The 16,402-nt window shown below is 39.8% G+C and overlaps 1 protein-coding gene across 1 annotated transcript in view; it reads left to right on the forward strand.

Moving 5' to 3' along the window:
- Nucleotides 1–16,402, forward strand: part of LOC149267510 (LMBR1-like membrane protein) — a 320,754-nt gene that overhangs the window by 138,554 nt on the left and 165,798 nt on the right. The window contains exons 8-9 of the mRNA XM_089433288.1: nucleotides 1,722–1,786; nucleotides 2,240–2,415. Of these exons, the coding sequence (XP_089289414.1) occupies nucleotides 1,722–1,786; nucleotides 2,240–2,415 (241 nt within the window). The remainder of the gene's footprint in view (nucleotides 1–1,721; nucleotides 1,787–2,239; nucleotides 2,416–16,402) is intronic.

Genomic DNA, 16,402 nt, shown 5'->3' on the forward strand with positions numbered 1-16,402 from the left:
GTCAACTCCAAACTCAACAATGTCAACAGAATGCTGAACATTGGGATTTCACCTGAGGTTGCAAGCTTAGAGTAATTGCAATGAAATATAATAAAAGAAAGAATATGTGCATGCAAAGTAAACAAACCAGGGAGAAAAAATGAGTAATCGTAACAGCAATTTTGAGAAACATGGTCAATATTGTAAACTATTCTCAGTTCTTATTCATATTTACATATACAAAGATTTTTGCTGGAGATGGAGGGTATGACATAGAATGTAGATACTAGAATGTTGTTGCTTGTATTTTTGATTATAAATTAAAATCTGGGGCCATTTTATACATGTAGAGAACCTATGTACATGATAGTTGGGAACACAATGATTCTCCCAACTAATGAGGACTTTCCTATTGACCTTTTGTTTAGTGTTATAATGATGACGACACCATGACAATTCAGTAGTTTTGACATCAGTTCCTATGTCTTCTTTGGTTGATGGACAATTGTAGCATTCTCATGAGAATTAACTGAATTTGTTGAATATCGTAAAAATATACAAATCTAGAAACATCCGGAGTAAATTGATGAAGCGATCATAGCTAGTGGTAAAGCAGAAACCACCACATTGTTCAAAGCAGATTGGTTAATGGTCATCCACAAACCATCACATTATTCAAAGCAGATTGGTTAGTGGTAAACCATAAACCACCTGTTTCCATAGAAGATGGTTTGTGGTCACCTTCCACTTGACAGGGGGGAATATCAGATAGTCAGGCTTCAAGTTTTGAAGTCTTATTAGTCAAATTTCAATCAGTCTTCAGTCAGCAATTGGGAATTCTCGCATAGTAACTTCTCCTCAACAGAAAATTATTTCACTTGTTCAATGGAAATGTTCAGACATGGCAACTGTTCACTTCTAGCTATTCAGATATTGGTGGTTTTTCAAGCAAAGCTTCTTTGAAGCTCAGTTCAATAGTTTTAGATTGAAGATGACAAAATTTACTGGGATATGTGTTGTACAATTATTTAGACTTGTGATCAAGGGGGGTAATGTTAGAGTGTGAGTCCCTACACAATCACAAAGTCCGAGACCATGAGTTGTAATCCGTATCTTGATGAGGTGCTATCATGATCAATCGATGAGTTGTCAGTGGGATCTAGAAGATCTAGAATGGCCATTGATGCATTATAAATTCAAACTTTGAGATCAATACAGTATAATACAATGGCTTGAAGCTTTTTCTGCCACTTTGCATGTCTTGTCTCGCTAATGCCAATTCTTAACAACAATGGCATCATATGATGATGAAGTATTATTCAGGATATTAAAATGAAATGCAGAAACTTTTGAGCTCGTAATGTAGATTTTCGTTTTATTTATATATTAGTGACTGTAAAACAGAAAAGATAATTTACTCTATTCAGTAAAGTATGGAAAGAAGAAAGTATTTAAATCTAAGAGACCATAGAACAGAAATGACAATTTACTCTATTCTGTAGTCAGCAAGAAGTTTTGTTTGGACAAACTGCTTGAGTTAAAAAGTAGATTTTCATTCTATTCACATCTATCAATATGTTGCAGACTTTTGCATGTGAAATTCAATTCAGACGAGTTGCATGACCAGCTTCTGGTTGAGATGCTGGATTAATTACATTGTCATCTTTCTTGTTGTTTACTCTGTGCTATATGTGAAATGGGCTACCTATAGATTTAATTAAAGGTCTAGTTCTCATTGACAGGCGTTACATATCAAGTTTCCGTCGGCCTCGCATTGGTACTTTTGGGCAGTACTTGGATATGATGGGTAATTTTCTACTGCTTTTTAAAATATTGATGTGCATTTACTGCACTATTAAACATTTGTTTGTAATTTGGCTTTCTATTTGTGGCAACCTTGACTTTTCATCTGCTGTGGTCAACTCAACTATCTTATTTGAAATCTATGTATAATGATATTTAATTATTTCCGATGCTGGTAAAAGCTGTTCCCTGTCATAATTTGGACCGAGATTAGACCTTAGGGCTGTGGAAAGCACAATAATATGTTCCAGTTTCTCTAATATTAGGTGTATTTACATTAGATGTATGTACATTCTCACATGAATAAAATGTTGTTAAAATTGATTGCAATGATTGATTATCCTCTTTTGTAGACTGACCCGAGCAGACAGATACTCATTCAGTTACTCAAAATCCTTCTAACAATTGATGTTTTTCGGTACTACTAGAGAGAATAAATGTTTTGAGTGGTTTGCAGAGTGGGTCTGGCGGTGTGTTCTTAGGCAGCAGCTTGAGAAAGTCTTGGCAGTTGTTCTGGGGTCTATGTCAGCTGCTATTTTATTGGCAGAGGCCACACTATTGCCAAGTGGGGTTGATCTTTCCCTATTCTCTATCCTCATTAAAGCTGTTGGTGAACAAGAGATGCTAGTGCAGGTATGTTCGATGATGATTAGCCATTCAACTCTTTTCATACATTTTTGTTTTGATTAGCAAAAAAAGCTATTTATATTATATTAGTCTGTATCTCTCACAGCTGCTTGTTATTGTTGTGTTTACTGGGTGTTTTGGGGATATGATTTCCTTTAACATGCAAGTTTTTCTAACAGATGTATGCACACAATTTTCTCTCATTCTCAATGAGCATTTTTTACATGACAAAGTGTACAGACTTCAAAACAGGAAAGACTTGAAGGAAATTCTGAACTTTATCTCAGACAACGTTTGTCAGATTTCAGAGCACACTTCAATGAGACAGGAGAAGAAAATAAATTTGTATTCAGAACACTGATTTTGTATTGCTTAATATGGTGATTTTATAATACAAAACTTGTTTTAAATTTGGCTACTGAAGATAAAGCTAAACCTGTAGTTATAAAAAGATCCCACCCAGAATATTTTAATGTTATCTCAAGATCATGCTCATAGGCATAATACTAAATTTAAAACTCTACACCTAGTTTTAGCAAATTAGGGCACCGATCTAAATGGGTTTTATTTACTCTTAACACTTCTTGATGACCATTCTTTTATTTACTCCAAAGATTTGTGTGAACCTCTGTAACTTATTCTTGCTTGATGCTTTTATGAATATGTCTGCTGACTGACCTTCCGTTCTGCGGTATGATACTTGAAATTTTTTGTTGCACTGTGTTAACAGTTAAATTATCCTAAAACCAACTATGATACTATCTAAGCAAACAGGTGTGATCTAGTGACTTTCTGGAATTATTAACTCTTGAATGCGGTGGAAAATGAGAAAAGCAATTGCACTCAGTGCACAATTATTTCGGCTCTTCTAGATCAGTTCATCATTTAAAATTATATTGAGAACTTACAAGAGCTCTCTTACAGGGAAAATGGCTCTGAGAAATTAATCAAATGAACAACAAACCTAAAAATTTCAGTCTACATGCAAATCAAGTCAGCCTGCTTTGCAATCCATACGGCTATACAGAATATGTATGGACGGTTGTACGGCCTGCTCTGCTGGACTGTTGAAATTGAGTAGCATTGGGAGGTACTCTCACATGCCCTTGGTGCTAGGCTTGTGAGAGAAAAAGACCCACAAAGATGAGCGTGTGGTCTTTGCACCCGAAGTTTGGGGTTTTGGATCCAATGTGAGAGGTCTTGGAACCCAAGGAAAGACATTTAATATTCTAATTTAATGTAAAGGTTATGTTGGAGGTTTCTTGAAGGACATAAGGGCTTCCTAGGAGACCTAAGGACAAGTACAAGTAAAGTAGCCAATGGAGAGGCTTAGGACAAGAAGCATAAAGAACAATTCTTCTTGTGTGGTGGAGCTAAAACTGACTTAGTCGCAGACCTAAGGAAGGAAGGTTAGTCCAGGAGCAAAGGACCGCTAGAGGCCAAATTTTCTTTGGTTTTGGAGCGCTGAAGGAGGCTGCAGCTAAAGAAGGCTGGACTGTGTTTGTTTTAGGTGTTTACTGGGCAAAGAAGTATGGCCCTGTGGGAAGGGCTGGTCTGTGTAGGCTGGAGCAAGAGAAGAGGGGCAAAGAGTGAAAGGATGCTGGCTGCAGGTGTATTTGTGCAGGCCAAAAAGGAACTGAGCCCTGGTTAGAACTGGCCACAGGCCTGGTGAAGTAGCCGCAGCCCAGAATAGGCTGGCTGAGGGCAGAACAAGAGGTCGCTGGAGCTGCTATATTGTTTGAAGGTTTAAAGGACTTGATCGAAGCCAAGGAACAATGCTGGCAGAGGTCTGGTGAAGACTTGAGGATTTGTCTGAGTGATCTGAAGGGTTGGCAGAGGGCTAACAATGCTACACCAAGAGGACCGAGGGCTAAAGGAGCAAGCCAAGGTATGTAGATTACTGTTTGGATTGTTTAAGGACGGCCAGTAATGCTCTAGTTGGCTATAGCTAAGTATTTAGAGTGTTGTAAGTGCCTTTATGTAGGCAGGAAAGGCTAAGAGGACAAAGCTTCAGCCCTAGGTATTTGATCAAACAATAGACCTGGTATTTGACATTGTATTTGGCATTTTACCGGGATATAAAGGGCCATTATCCCTGGTACGGGAGCCTTGTGAGTTTTCTTATTAATGGACTGATAAGAAACAAGTTTTGGCGATTAGTTCTTGTGTACTATTTCGCTGGTGTATTCTGCTGTGTAAAAATTCGAAGTTAGGCATTTTTAGTGTGTTTATGTTTTATAGCTGAAGCATAGACCAAATTTCGGGTATGTGAAATTCTAACATGGACTATATGGCTGCTCTTTTTCTTGTTGCTTGTTGCTTGTTGCTTCCTCGCTTACACACCTAGGTTAATGTGGGAAAAATCCTCAACCTCACAAGGTGTGGCCTTGGTGGCAAAACTCGGAGAAGGGGTTGTCACCTAATCCCAGCTCTCTCCATTAAAGCACTCTCCTAGTTAAGTTAAGAGGGATGGTCCCTAAGAATGGCTAGTGAAATGAAACTTGTTGGAACATCAAGTTCTAGGAGACTAAAATTAATGGAACTACTTCTCAAAGGTAACTTGGACCCAAGGTATACACAAGTATGTAAATGTATGAGCAATATGAAAGATATATTCAATGATGATCCATATGACAGTCAAGCATAAAGAGTATAAACGAGTCCCTTGTGTTACCCACCTCTTTGTGGGTGATATCCATAGGAGAAAATTTTATCCTAGATGATCCTCAGTCGGCAGCTAGCAGCCCCATGCAGCCACCAGATAGCTCAATGTGCCATTTCTCTGCCACTTTAGCCAACCATGTGATCCCTCGCTCATCTGTTATGATCGTATGTTTGAAAGTGGGTCTTCCAACCCCCATGGTATGGATTTTCATTGTGTAGTTGGGTATTTTTGTTTACTTATCATGGACACTTGTGGGCATGGATTAGCGGGGGTATTCGGCAGCAAGAGTGAACTAGGTCTATACTCTTGCCTCCTTTACCCAATTTGATGGTTAACGTTGTATCCTAGTCCTGAGGGATCTCCTTTATTGGATACTAAGCTTTAGGGATAACACTACATGGGAAACCTTGATTTTGGTTGCGTGGTCCTGCTTCCCAATACCATATACATTATACCCTTTCCACTCATTACAACCCCATTCATCTTTCTCCCATCTGGGTCCACATTTGTCCACTAGGTCCACAAGGGGTTAGCTTCCCACTCCCCTTGTCCACATCTTGGGTCGAACCTGGAAAGATGCCCCGGAGGTTGATGGAGCTAAAAAGAAAATAAAAAGCATAATTTGGCCACTCTCAACAGGAAATGTACCAAAAAATGGAAAAGATAGTCGGGACATACAAATTTAATGCTAGGGCAAAAGCCAAACATGAGCTCTACCCCTTATATCTGGCTGTCACCTTGGTTCCTATGGGCCCTAGATGAGCCCCCTCCATCATTGAGGAACCCATGATTGTTCCAACCCCTGGTATCTATTGCCCCACCTTAAGGGGGTATCTATTGCCATATTCTACACATCATGCTCTCACCCCTTGGAGCCCCAAGTAGTTATAAAAGAAAAATAAATAAAAGGAAAAAGGCATATGGAGAAGGGTGGAAAAACAAAGGTCGGGGTAACTCATATACCACGATTGCTCCCTCCTACATCCATATACCCAAGTGTGGGCTTCTCTTATTTTAGCTACCTTTGCACCATGGCATAAGGCCTAGAGCTTCCCCTCCATGCTCCACTCCATTCCATCACTATATTGCATGCCACCTACCATTTGATGGATGTACCAGGGACATGTCACCCCCTTTAGAGGCAGAAACCACCTAACAGGGTCCTTGGTTAACCTCCTTATTGAGCTTCGAGACACTTGTACATGCCAAACCCCACTATGGAAGGGCATGCCACTATGAAGTGTCCGCTTGTTTTCCATGGTTTGTAAGCTCTTTTACAAGATTACTCTAATAATTTGATGTACTGGAAGGTGAGGGGACACATTGGATCTTATACAGGATTGCAGTTAGGTCTCCATTTGGGGTTTTGGTCTCCCTATACAGGGTCCAAGCCCTCCAAAGGGTCACATTGGCACTTGTAGGGTGAGTGTTGAGAGCCATGGGCCTCCACCATAGCAGAGAGCACTTCATGGATCCCCAACACCATTCATTGATTGCTCGTGTTCCACCTTTTTGGATGAGGATGATGCACCTGGATCACCATGCCCAACCGGCTTCACACTTGTACCATACACTTGGCAGATGTTCTAGGGCCTAGATGAGGATGTGTCTTGCCATGGGAGACGAAGGGAGGGCTTATGTCATCATTCTAGCCCTTACAAATGGTTTACAGGCATTATCGATCCTCTTGGAGACCCATGAGGATGTCATTGTGCCCCCACACCGACTCAGGGACACCACATAAGACTTGCTTTGATATCAAGGGGCCAACCCCTTGAAAACTGTGTTTGGAGCCTATTATCTCAACTTGGCATGCTTTGGACTCCACTAGGCCTTTTCAATCGCCCAATGACTCATCATGTTTACTATTTTTCCCTCTTGAGAGGCTTAAATTTCTGTTTTGAAGCTATCTTGGTGGGCTTGTCACCAAGTTATATCACCATTGTACATTATTTTATTATTTGGGGCTAAATTAAGCAATTAGGCCATTCGAATCCCCTATTGGATTGTATAAATATATGAGACGCTCATTCATTCCTCTCATCATCACTTGGATTGGATTAGTATCTATTGAGAGAATTTCACATTTCCTTTTGGAGGACGAGTTTGGTTTCATGACGAATTTACTATCTCTTGATCTTGGAGCGAATTATGTCTTGAATTGATGGTTGGATATATTCATTATACATGTAAGTGCTTTTTTTCATGTTTATTTTTACATTTATCTTGTCACATGAATAATGTATGGGATTTTTGCTCTCAAGATCTGAAATTGCCCTAAATCAATGCGAAATTGTTGAATTTCGGACCGTCGATGTGTTGCATATATTACATGTTTTATATGGTGAATGAATGTTCCTAGAGGTAAAAAAATTATTGATGTTACCTTGATAAGTCATCAAATCTTGCACATTGAAGTATAAATACTTTTGGTAACCGAATTCATGCCCCAGATGCCATGTGATGTTGCTTAAGGTCTCCTTGATTGCGTAAAAGGTTCTCCAAACTTTGAAATCACTTTATCTCCATCTCTTCCTAAAGGAAAGGCACTGGTCTAGTCCTTGGTGGTCACTTAAACAAATATATTTTTCACCTTTTTCTCCTCCATTCTAGGCCTAGCCATAGAAGGTGTCCTAGGGCATCAAGCAAAATCTTTTGTATCAATAAAAAACCCTTGAAAATTGGTCCACAACTGCGCTTGGGTCTTCTCAAGGAGTCCTCCAAAAATCAATCTGATGGTGGAATCTTGAGATATTGCAAGCCCTAGCCGAAGGATCATTCCTTTCCCTAGGTTGCTTTGGGTTAGTGTCCTCATTTGGATCATTGCATTTGTATTTCAAAAGGAAAATTAATCCTTTGATCCTAATGTCCTCCCTAACCAATTCAAGCCCTTGTATTGTGGATCAACTCCATACCCTTGGCCTAGTTTGGGTCCACTTGGGTTCTTTGTGGTCCCACAACTTTGTAACTCAAATTTTACAAGGATTGCATAGAAGCCATTTCTCTTGGAGGATCCTTAGGTCTGGAACACCTCTTGTCAACTTAATTATCCCCTTAGCCCTTCGTAGAGAGCTTACCACCTTACTTCTAAAGCAAGTAAGCCATTTGATTGAGTCTTGTTTGTGAATAGGCTTTAGGAATCACTCCTCATCCCATCATTGATTTATTCATCTTTGTGATTCCTCTTTTACCAGGTCTCCTCCCATCGGTGAAAGTCCGTAAAGAGCAGGGAGCTTTCGCTGAGGTGATAGTGGGCTATTGCTCCATTGTTGCCACTTGACCTAGTAGTAGCTCTATAGCATCCCCTCCTAGGACCCTTGCTAGTTTGAGCGGTAACACCTTGTAAATAATTGCTCAAATAAAAATAAGAAGTACTTGCAAGATAGAAATAGGAACTCAAGTTACAATGACAAGTAATCTTGCAAAACAAAAATGTTAGCTCAAGATATGGAATATGAGAAACAAGAAATATAACTTGCAATGTAGATAGAACTTGCACTTGTAAAGGAAATGCTCAACTAGAAGTGGACAATGACATCAAATAACCACGAGCAAGTGGATTTTAAAATGACAAGTACCAGAAATATGTGACAATATTGCAAGTAAAATGGAAAATGCTCACAAAACCACTTGACGAGATGATGTTAAAACTAGATTAAGTGAAATGCCTAATCTAAGGTGAGAAATTCCCCTTTCAAATTCTTACCAAAGGGTAAAGATTGGGGTGACTTACAAGGAAAATGGGCTGAGGAGGCACTATTCCGTCGTTAACGATAGCCTTCTCAAAGTCCTTACAAATCCCACATGCCTTCGTTCCTACATGGGGACTAAGCCAGCTCCATAACTGCAGGGTCACGTGGTTGGAAACTTTCTCTGTACCAAATGGAAGAAAAATCAGGAAAACATTTGTCCTAAAGTGTCTATACAACCAAGCTTATGCTTTGAGATAATTTTTAGAGATGTAAGGCTAATGCTAGAATGCTTAGTGAAAGATTGAATGTTAATAAGATGCTTCCACAGAAAAGGGTTGATAACAATAGTTCCAGATGAATAAACTATTGAAATAGTGATCAAGAATATGTACCAACAACTCTAATGGAAAAATTTAAAGTGAAATGCCAACTCACAAGCTTTGAAATGAAAGTTGCATGAGATCATAAGCTTCAGAAGTTGCTGCTAAATAAATGATCTAAGTGTTAATTTGCAATTTTCTTCAAGTAAAGAATGACTACAGGATGCTCCAAAAGATGTATCAATGAACAATATAATCAAAACGATAATTTAAATAGTGCTCAAGAATATGTACAAACAACTCTATTGGAAAAATTCAAAGTGAAATGCCAACTCACAAGCTTTGAAATGAAATTGGCGCGAGATCATAAGCTTCAGAAGTTGCTTCTAAATAAATGAGCTAAGTGTTAATTTGCAATTTGCTTCAAGGAAAGAATGGCTACAAGATGCTCCGAAAGATGTATCAATGAACAATATAATCAAAATGATATTTAAAGCACAAAAGGAAACAATGGAGCATGTACCAATAGCATATGAAACAATTGCCAAGTAAAAGAAATTAGTTCAATGAACAAATCAAAGTTACCAATAAGATGTAAAGTGCTTTCTTGTAATGTGTTGTAGCTTGAAGCAAATGAGAAATGAGTTGTACCATACAAGATTGCAAGATATTGTAACTCAAACAACTATGAAACCAATTGCACAATACAAGAGACTAGCAAAGGAAATGGCAAGCCTGAGTGCAAAGTTAAGAGAATGTGAGTGCTGTGTTAAGTTTATGAATTGACCATGCATGAAGTTGATTTGATTAGCAAGTAGAGATGCATGAAAATGAGCTAATTAAGTAAAAAACTAAACTAGAGAAAGTCAAGCCACCCACAAAGTTCCTCCTCCTAAATGAGGAGGAGGGATGCCATGGGAAAGTTTCCCAGGCTCCCTAAAAAGAAAATCTGATTTATTATTAGATTGTTACAAGAACAAGATCCTCTAAAATGACCTCTAATGAAACCAAGGGAGTCTTTACAAAGATGGCTACTTATGAGCACTAGGTCTCCTCCTTGGAAAATCAAGTCAATAGCCAAATGAAGGGTGCAAAGAGAGGTTCTTAGATCTGAAATATTAGAGGACTGTTTTGCATGTACAGATCAGCCACCAAAAGATTAAAATCAGCGCAAGAGGAGAGAGGCTAAGCCTCTTAAAGTCTGTGGCCTTGTCAAAAAAGGAGGGCTGCTTTGAAGAGGGTTCACGTCCAATGCAACGAACAAAGTTCGTACAATTGCAATAATCTTCAAAATACTTCGAAGACAAAGACATCCATTGTAGGACAAGTAATTGTATATTGAATATTATAAAAGATTTATGGGATATGAAATGATTACAATGAAGGTGAGGGCCTGCTTATATACCCTAGGCAGGTACTTTTTCACCAACGGTTATGTCTTTAGGGACATACCTTTTCATTAACTAGTTACTAATTAATCATTATTTATTATCATTTTTTTTTGTTTTTTGTTTTTTTTTTTGTCATTCAAAATTCCATCATTAGATTTTCATGAAAACAAAGGTTACACAAGATGTCTCTACGACCCTCTCTTTCTCATTCTGACCAGACTTGTTGGAATTGGGGATCGGAGTATGTCTCTGATAAAACTGGACAAACATTTTCGCATGGCATTGTGCATGGAAAAAAAGCCAAAAAACTACAAAGACCAATGACAACATATCAAGGAGGGGGATGGGGTGAGCGTACAAGGATAGCTACAAAGTATCCAACACGCTCATGCATGTGAAAATCTGTATGTTCCACTCGAGCTTCTAGATTGTTGAGGTGGTCATTCGTGCGCCTGTGGTTGCAACAGAGAGAATCCAACTGTTCCAATATCTCATTATGACTGTATTGGATATCATTTAGATATGCAACAAGTTCAATATAGTCTTCATACCTGTGGTCGCGAATGATGTCATTGTTAAGCTGCATGTCTTGAAGTTGCGTGACGAATGATTCCATTTTTGCTGGAGCCTCAATTCGTCCTGGAGAGCGAGCTGGAGATGGCGCAACTAAAGATTCCATTGTCGCTGGAGCCTCAATTCATCTTGGAGAGCGAGTTGGAGATGGCGCGACTTCACCTTCATGCTTTGCTCTAACTGTATTCCCGAAAGACAAATTGAAGAGCTGAACAAGACGATTTGCATTGTTGAAATTACCACCCTGACACCGCGGTTGTCCTCGTTGGTGAGGCATTATACAGGTAGCGGGGAGTCCGAACGACCAAGACTGAGAGCACGTCAAAGAGTTATGCAACAGAGAAAGCGATACCAACCACCCAAGAAGAGGGGCACTCGAAGAGACTGAGCGAAACTGGAGGTTCCACTAGAGACAATAAACACAACACCCCCCAACTCTACCAAGGATGACTTCGGCCAATTTTCCATAGACCCACAGACACTGCCAAAGACTGCCCTCACAAACTGGCTGAGGACCCTTAAGAGACCAAGAACAATACGAGAACAAAACTCACAATTGGAAGCCCAAAATAAAACACAGACAACCCTTTAGGCCGAACAACAGTAGAGGATGTAGACACTACCCCCAAAATGGGGCTCACCCCAAGACCAGACGAAATAACCCCAAGAAGTAAGCACAAATAGAATTTACCATTGCAGTCAATAAAATCTCGAAAACTCACTATCCCGACATCATAGACAAACCTACGCCGCGATGCCCATAGACCACCCAGGAAGCTCGGGAGCGACCTCTGAGCCATAAGCACGCCAATAAACACAATTCCCTGATTAAATTCCCCAGAAACGAGCTTCTTGAACCAATTGAGTAGGAGGAGGTAACAGAGCCCAAATTCCCATCCCCGAGAGAGTCGGGCTGCCAATTGCCGCCCAAGATAGACCCAAGATCCCAAATGCTCATCTGGAGGTCAACTTGCTACCACACTAGTGCGAACCAGAGACCCACAAAGCCATCTCTCCAAAGCCAAAACCCCGACGAGTTGCCATGGTTGCCATCTCCCAAAATGTGCCCTCTTGCCAATAACCATTGCTCGAATTTTCAACTGAAAGAACTTTGCCGCCCTCCTTAACATAACCGTGCAATCAACCAAACTATTCACCCTGCCAAAGTACAATGTATGCAACCTTTCAATTGATTGTTGCATGGTTTCCTCGTGTTGGAGGGGCAAACCCTGTGATCCAACCTGGCGTCGTATATCCACCCCTATCAGGGAAGGGAAATCATGTTCAATGAGATCCTTAAGAACTTGAACTTCCCCCTAATCTAGATCTGCTGCGCTAAGACGTTGTGCCATGGGGTGGCAATGTCCCTGTGCTAATTCAATGACCCCCAATTGGCCAACCAGTCAGCTACTTTGTTACCTGCGTGCAGGACATGACCTGTGGTAGAGTAAGCAAATTTGCCAAGGAGAATTTTATCCACTCCACTTGGGATTCTAGATGCAAGCTTTTCACAAATTTGGAGGGGGATCCATCTATGATCTTTTGTGTCATTTGGATACCATTTTTGAGTCCCTAACAATGTGGATCCTCGAGCATTCCCTGAGAAAGGGCGAGAGTGAGTCCTTTTTCCAAAGCCGTTAGTTTTGCAACATTATTGGTTGTATTACCACAATACTCGGCATACACGCCCACAAGGAAGCCTAGTGAGTTGCGAAGCATACCGCCAAACCCAGTCGGGCCAGGGTTGCCCATGGATGCTCCATCGAAATTAATTTGAACAAAGCCTATTGGAGGACACTGGAAAGAAGAAAGAGATGAGATCCGAGGATCTGAGAGTAAAGAGGAGTGTAGAGGAATCTCGGCTTGAGAGAGGTCAAGGGAGGAAAGGATAAAAGCTTCAGGAGGGTCAGCCTTCCAGTCATCCATACCCCATTTCTCAGATAAAATGGTCTCCCTCAGATTCTCTTTCATTGAACTCCAAACGGAGGCACTGGACGGGGGGTGATCGAGGAAAATAGCTCTGTTTCTCTCCTTCCAAATGTTCTAGAGAATGAATCCCGGGGCCAAACACCAGGCTTTGTTTGTGATTGGATTTTTGAACTGGGTTCTTTTCCAATGCTCAATGGTTGCTAATAGATCTTCCTGGTTATGATCTAGGGACCCAAAGAGGACGCTTGCCAGATCCAAAACTTCTGCAACAACTTGACAAGAATTCAGAAGATGGGACATCATTTCTTCCCGATGTTTGCATTAGGGGCACTGGGAAGGGCCTGCGAAGCCTGGGAAGACAGAATGGAGGATCGTGTAATCATTTGGCATCCGATGCTCTTAGGGGATGAGATAGGGCATCCCATGAAAGAGTAGTCGTGGACGATCGTGTAATCATTTGGCATCCGATGCTCTTAGGGGATGAGATAGGGCATCCCATGAAAGAGTAGTCGTGGACGATCGTGTAATCATTTGGCATCCGATGCTCTTAGGGGATGAGATAGGGCATCCCATGAAAGAGTAGTCGTGGACGATCGTGTAATCATTTGGCATCCGATGCTCTTAGGGGATGATATAGGGCATCCCATGAAAGAGTAGTCGTGGACAATCGTGTAATCATTTGGCATCCGATGCTCTTAGGGGATGAGATAGGGCATCCCATGAAAGAGTAGTCGTGGAGGATCGATATTCTTTTGGGACTAGGGAGTCCAAGAAAAGAATAGTCCTTATGGAGCATATCCTGAGTGAACCCAGGTGGGGTATGTTCCTAGAGAGACAATGATGAGTATGTCTATAAATCATTGGTCTCGCCAGCATTGTGCTATGATCTTGTGGAGAGATAGAGTTGTTAGTCAAGACCTTGCTATATATAACAATGTTGGTTGGTATGGTTCTATACAAATGAGTTACAAATCTGAATTCTTCTTATGAGAGATTCTTCAGATTGAGAAAGTCCAAGGTACCATTATGAATACCTCCCTAGTTAAGAGGGAGTGTTGAAAAGTGTAACTAGGTTCAGTCTTCATAATGACATGTAATTATGATTTTATGTAATGAGATGTAAATAAGAAAAATAATATTATTATATTGACTTGCTTCATGGGTTTCATGAGCAAGGGATTTTGTTTCTGAGTGAAGACTCCCATTGAGAGTCTTTAGGATTTATTTTTCATATAGTCATAAAATGTAAGAGTCATTGTCATGTAAATGAAGTCATGTTACACTTTGTAAAATGTCATCTTGTCTATGTAAAGTATCCTCCAAAGAACTTGTCACCTAACCTCTTCAAGTTGGTCTACAAACGTTGAAGAAGCTGCTAGAACAAGTCGGCCTACCTCTAGCTGTCAAGTTGACCTAAAGACTCAGTGAAGAGATGTATAAATAGAAGAACTCGTCCTGATCGATCTGATTTTGGCCTAAGAGAAGTGCGAAGTAAGGTATAGAAGAAGTGCGAAGAAGAGGCAGTGAAAGGGTTTCTCTAGGGTTACAAAAGTCACTATTTTAGGGCAGCGAAGAAGGATCTTCAGGTGCAACGAAGAAGGATCTTCTAGGGCAATGAAAAAGGAATCTTCTAGGGCAGCGAAGAAGTGATCTTTTGGATCAACGAAGGAGGCAATATATAAGTTTCTTCTGGGATAGCGAAGGAAGAAATCTTCTGGGGCAACGAAGGAAAGACTCTTGAGTAATCGAAGTGGAGACTGAGCTTCTCTATAGAAGACCTAGAGACTGAGATTCTCTAGGGAAGTTGTGAAGGTGTAGCGAAAAAGGATAGAGACCAAGTTTCACTAGAAGGAGTAAAAAAGAAGCAGTTCTAGATCAAGAAGAAAGATGAAGGAAGGAAGAGGCAGAGCATCAAGGTTGGTGAAAAGGTTCTTGAGAGGATACTAGGGTCAAGGCTCTTTGTCAAGGTCTTGGTACTTATCAATTGAAGATCTAGAACAAGAAGTTTGATCGCGTTTCCACTCAAGAGGTGAGAGGTTTTGGCCCTGGTTGGAGAAGCCTACATACTGTGTCACTTGTCTTTTATTATGCATTTGGTAATTGTCTTGATGAAAGAACACATTAATAAGCTAACGAAGAAAAGACTATAAGATAAAAAGTAAAAATGCATCACAAGCAATTATCAAGCAGAGAAATTGTTAACTTTGAATGCCCTAGATTTCTCAATAGGTCGACCTTGGTTCAAGGAATTAGTTACATTCATTTTAAACACAAAAAAAATTCTTGATGTTCCGTTACAAAAAGAAGATGGTCACGTTTGAAGGCATGACAACGAAATCATAACTGATAATGCCTTCATCAAAAGATCTTAAGGATATTGCGAAACTAATGTTTCAAGAGAATCTAGAAACAATATCATAGAAGCAGAAAGAGCTTGAAGAAGTCATATCCAACAAATATAATGAAAATTCATGTTTGAAGGAGCATAATCAGAAACTACTTACACAAGTGAGAAAATGTAAAGATAAGAAGCACCAGTTAGAAAAAGAAAATGAAATTTCTGAGAAGAAACTCAACGAAATTCTATTAGGAAAAGAAGATGAAAGTTTATGGTTAAAGAACCTTTACCAAAGGTTATTAGAACAAATCAAGTGTTTAATAGATGAGAAGCTTGAAGACCAAAATAAAGTGGATTCAGAAAATGAGTAACTCTTACGTCTTAGAAACCATAATCAAAGTCTACTCACTCAAATTAAGAAACTTAAGGATGATAAGAAATTATTGGAAAACAAATTAAAAGAACTTATCACGAAAGAAGTGTCGAAGTCTCCAGTCCAAGTGGAAGAAAGAGGAACAAATACAGATCCAGTCAATATCACAGCTCAAGAAGATGAGATTCCAATAGAAATTAAAGCATATTCAGAAGTTGCAGTTCAAACAAAGGAAATTCCAAGTGATGATTCAGTAGCCAATTCAACTACAACAGTACCTGAAGTAAATCAAGAAACTGCCACACACAAGATGAGGGAAAGCCCAACTAGAAGAACTCCTTATTGACATCCGAATCACAAAAGCAAACAACTAAGTTAGTCTACATATTTGAACTAATCAGAATGGAAGCAATAGATTTATGTTCCAAGGGATATTGAAGTTTGCGGAATCTAGTCCTATGGTAACAATTCATTAACAATTACCAGTGATCGGAACATTCCTCAAAAGATTAATCTAGGATGGTCAGATCCATTCTCAACCCGACAATTTTATCTATCACTCGGAGGATCCTATTGTCTTGTGTCAATGAGGATGACAATTCCGCGCTGAGAAGACACTCAAAACAGGAAATGAGATCAAACCCTTTCATCAGTAAGCTTTGAGGACAAGCTTTTTGAAGAGGAAGGCAATGTTATGAATAAAAATATATAT

Source organism: Pinus tabuliformis, chromosome 6, assembly GCF_031772625.1.
Source record: "Pinus tabuliformis cultivar Carrire ecotype Pingquan chromosome 6, CPIR1, whole genome shotgun sequence".
NCBI classification, from domain to species: domain Eukaryota; kingdom Viridiplantae; phylum Streptophyta; class Pinopsida; order Pinales; family Pinaceae; genus Pinus; species Pinus tabuliformis.